This window comes from Drosophila simulans, chromosome 2R (assembly GCF_016746395.2).
Source record: "Drosophila simulans strain w501 chromosome 2R, Prin_Dsim_3.1, whole genome shotgun sequence".
In the NCBI taxonomy this organism is placed as follows: Eukaryota; Metazoa; Arthropoda; class Insecta; order Diptera; family Drosophilidae; genus Drosophila; species Drosophila simulans.
In genome coordinates, this window is record NC_052521.2 from 5,078,309 (window position 1) to 5,082,577 (window position 4,269).

Consider the following 4,269-nt stretch of genomic DNA (forward strand, 5'->3'; position numbering starts at 1 on the left):
GTGTCTGGATTTAGGCAATTATCAATGGGCTTATCACTTAAGTGTGGTTCTCAAACTGTTAACGACACTTGCGGATCGCTGCGAAGAGGCGTCACATTGATAAGGACAAGTACCCCACGTTACACCCTGGAATTTGTGTGTGCTGATACCCCATCGCTCAGTCGCTGGAAACTCGTCGAAATAGTCGCGTCTTGTGTTGAAGATCGGTTGAACTGAACATGACAATCGAATGGGCTCCTCTCTGGGTTCCGCTGGAACGGCGGCTCCAGACCCTGGTTACGTCGTTCTTCACCTATACCTTCTTTACGCTGCCCATCTCGTCCTGCCTCGCCGTCGTTATCCTGCTGGTAATCCTTCAGAGCAAATTGGATATTACACAAAGAAAAATTGAGAACGACAAAAAACCGAGATCGGTCATGCTCAGCGTACCACTGAGTATCATCCTCATAAAAAGAAAGCTTCTTGATGTCGAGAAGAAAACGATCTCAATGTTGATCGATTTACACGAAATCGGTATCGGATTTAAAATTGTGGAAGATAATATAAACAAGATCAAAGTCATTTGCAATTTGAGAATGTTTCGTACTCGATCTGCGCAAGCTAAGAACGATTCGATCTTGGCTAGATTTTGAGATCGAAATTCTCAAATCGAGATCGTTGAGAATGGTTTTTTCTCTGACTGTAAGATATTCAAAAAGCCTAACTTATAAAAGCGACTCTAAGTGTGTGGAAATTTAAAGAAATAGTTTGACAACTTTGTGGCAGCATACCATTTAAATTATAATTATAATAACTATTTACACCGCATTTAAGAAATTACTAACAATTTGTATCTTTCTTTCATATTTTCAAGTACTACGGCGAAATGTTTGTGCGTAGTCTGCTTCTTATCTATTTTGTAAAAATTTATTTGGACTATAAAAGAAATTACGGCATTATGGAAGGTAATGGGTAAGTGCTTAAACTGGAGTATCCCGATTGCTGAGGAGATAATAGCCCCCACTAACTTTCCCCATTCCCCAGCTGGTTATTCTACCGCAGTAATCGAAGATATCGAAACTATTTCCCCGTCGAACTTGTGAAAACCGCGGAGCTGCCTCCCAACAGAAACTATATCGTAGCAAGCTTCCCACACGGAATACTTGGGTAACTATAGATCAACTGCTTTTTGTATCTTATCACATGTTGATTGCACCGCTAGAACTGGAACTTGCATTAACATGAGCCTGGACATCGGCAACTGGCTATCCCTTTTCCCGCAAGTTCGACCCAAGATCGCCACCCTGGATCATCACTTCAAGACGCCTTTTCTGCGGGACATAGTGCGCTGGTGGGGCATGGTATCGGTTTCCAAGGAATCCCTGGCCTATTTACTCAGCAAGTCAAATGATCCCAAGCACAGGGATAACTTGGATGGTTTCACATCCAATGCGGTGGCCGTACTTGTTGGTGGCGCCAAGGAAGCCATGGACTCGCATCCGGGACAATACATTTTAACCTTGAAGAATAGGAAGGGTTTCGTCAAAATGGCTGTTCGAACCGGGTTAGTGAGAAGCTCATGAATTGTAAGGATCAATTGATTCATTCCTTTGCTTTGCTAGGTCGTCGATTGTGCCCTCGTTGTCCTTTGGCGAGGTGGACATATTTGATCAGGTGGCAAATCCTCCGGACTCCTCGCTGCGTCGCTTCCAGAATGTGGTCAAGAAATTCACAGGCATTTCACCGCTTCTTCCCAAGGGTCGCGGTATCTTCAACTACAACTATGGCATTTTGCCCCATCGACGACGTATTGTCCAAGTTGGTGAGTGCCAAATACTTGCTCCTTTACTTATAGTTTATAACCCCCATTCCCATCTCTATAATTCAGTTGGTTCCCCCATCGATGTGGAAAAATGCGAGACGCCCGATCCCGAATATGTGGACAAGATCCATGGGCAGGTGATAGACGCGCTGGAGAGGATGTTCGATGAATACAAAGAGAAGTACACTCCAAACTCAAAGCAGAACAAACTGATAATACAGTGACTCAGTAGAGTGCCTTAGAATGTGATTTTAAATAGTATTTAGGAAACTTTTGAAACACAACACAGTTTTAGACTAATTCAAAGAAAGATCATGTTTTGTTTTTTTCCTTTTATTAGTTACCAATTAAATTTGTTACCTTGTATGTACTTATATATACAAAAAGAACAAGGAGCTGGATTCTCGAATTTTGGAAAAACTTAACTTAATTTCGCATTTTGTGCCACGACGATCATTCTTAATCTCGTTTCCGATTTAACAACTATAAGGAATTGGTGCTACGCTAGAAAGAATCGATCGCAAAATTCCTTTCGAAGGTACAATTTCATTAATTTAGCAACAAATCAGTTTTAGTCAATATTTTATTATATTTCTTTCGGTTCGGTTTGGTTTAGTTTTCGAATTTCGATTTTTAACGCTAAGCAATAGCAATATTAGAAGGGAAAGTTGGGGGAAATATTAAGATTCAATGAGATTACTAGTTAAGTACTTGTGGGTTGGCTTTAAGAATTACCTACAAATATTCAAATATTACGAAAAGTATTCGTCTAAATATATACTTTTTAGAAAGGAACACTTGGCATAACTTGGATTCTCCTCGACTTGGGACTCTCTTGAGTAATATTTCGTTTTTGAATTTTCAATAACAGTTGAGTAAGCCATAGGATGGGCCACCATATCTATCTAGGCGAATCCCGATTGTTGTACTCCTGTAAGGTGGTTCTCATGCAAGCATAACGTTTGAGTACACTATAGTATGATTCTGATTATTGTTAGAGCTGGCAGGGAACTTAGTGAACCCCATAGCACACTCTGGTTAATTTTCCTAAATTCTGCTGGTGAGGCAATACAAAATACGTAATTGGCATAATTGTCGGACGAACTGCCTACGACATATGTATGTACATATGCAGGTGCCTATAAGAGCCTATGTCCAAAAACTATCTCACTTTGGTGTTTCGCTATAACTCTACTTGATTTCTCATTTTAGGTACTAGCCAGGCTGCCGATTGTGGTTCGTGGAAAGCGCATTTGTCGTTTATCTAAATTTCATATCGTTCTTAATTTTTGGTTTTTGCTTTTGGGTATTCGTTTCGTTTGGTTTTTAGTTTTAAATCAATCCCTGAGTGCATTTTACTTTGCATGTAATTGCGTAGTTGCTAAATCAACTGCTGGTGTTGGCTGTGGCTGTCTTTTGGCTCTTCAACTGGTGGTGCGCAGTGTTGTAAGTGTGTGTTTGAGTTTGAGTGGCTCTGCTTTCTGATTACTGCCAGCGAGTGCGCCATAATTGAATCGACTAATTACAATACCTATATATCTCACAATTACAAATATATATGTACGTATAGCAGTGGCGTGCTATTGGCTTTGATTCTGGGGCTTTCTTTTTTCTTTGAGCGCAAACGGTGCATGGAAGATAAAGGGACGTGTCTCGAGTTGGAAATTCTCCTGCGCCTAAACATATCATATCAAAGTTGAACATTTAACATTCAGTATCAGTATTCAGTATACAGTATACAGTATTCAGTATTCATTACTTGTTATTCGTTAGGTTCTTTATTGGTGTTTCGATTGCTGGGAGGGCCTTACGGTGAGCTCTAGTAAGTATCTACAAAAGGTTCTGCAGGCTCCTGCTGTTCCTGCACTTCTCGGCTGCTCAGCATCTCAGAGCTTCAAAATATATGCTTCTCTGCGAGTCGAGTTCGCATCCGTGGTTGGTTTGGTTTCGATTGGTTTAATTTATTAGTTGTGTATATTTAGTATATAGTTATGTATAAATACAATTGAATTATAGTACGTATGTGTGTGTATATGTATGTATATCGGGGGATCAAACTGCATACGCGTTAGCTCTAGTATTAATACATTAATAATACAATTTGTAATTGCAAAGATAACTAACAATATGTATACTTATTCATATATACGTCTCCCTTCCGTAATCAAGTATCAAGTACAATTTATCAATTTCATATTTAGAATAATCTTGTGTATATCCGTACATGCAGGGTCTCTAATCAAATTTTATTTTCTTCAGCATTGCTAACGTTTTTGGTTTCTCCTCGTATCCTAATCCCACTAACGACGAGTCCTCCTCATCGAATCCACCCCATCGATTTCCTACCGAATATCTCAACTTTTCAACTATTTATAGCGAAATAACAAGGTTTGTTCTGCCGATGCCAACTAATCAACTAATTTCCATGCAATTCATAAGAATGTTTCACACAATTATCTGGTTTTTTG

The 4,269-nt window shown here is 39.6% G+C and overlaps 1 protein-coding gene across 1 annotated transcript; it reads left to right on the forward strand.

Moving 5' to 3' along the window:
• The first annotated feature begins 123 nt into the window (after window positions 1-123).
• LOC6739303 (2-acylglycerol O-acyltransferase 2) lies at window positions 124-3,910 on the forward strand. Its single transcript, XM_002076176.4, has 6 exons — window positions 124-347; window positions 854-951; window positions 1,024-1,146; window positions 1,202-1,543; window positions 1,602-1,801; window positions 1,868-3,910. Exons 1-6 carry the CDS (start codon window positions 219-221, stop codon window positions 2,023-2,025), a joined length of 1,050 nt encoding a protein of 349 aa, XP_002076212.2. The 5' UTR covers window positions 124-218; the 3' UTR covers window positions 2,026-3,910.
• The last annotated feature ends 359 nt before the right edge of the window (window positions 3,911-4,269 follow it).

Bases quoted from the DNA above. Each gene is read 5' to 3' on its own strand.
- LOC6739303 (XM_002076176.4), top strand. From the start codon at position 219: ATGACAATCGAATGGGCTCCTCTCTGGGTTCCGCTGGAACGGCGGCTC. The intron at 348-853 runs GTAATCCTTCAG...CATATTTTCAAG, and splicing joins TCGCCGTCGTTATCCTGCTG to TACTACGGCGAAATGTTTGT. The intron at 1,147-1,201 runs GTAACTATAGAT...TTGCACCGCTAG, and splicing joins TTCCCACACGGAATACTTGG to AACTGGAACTTGCATTAACA.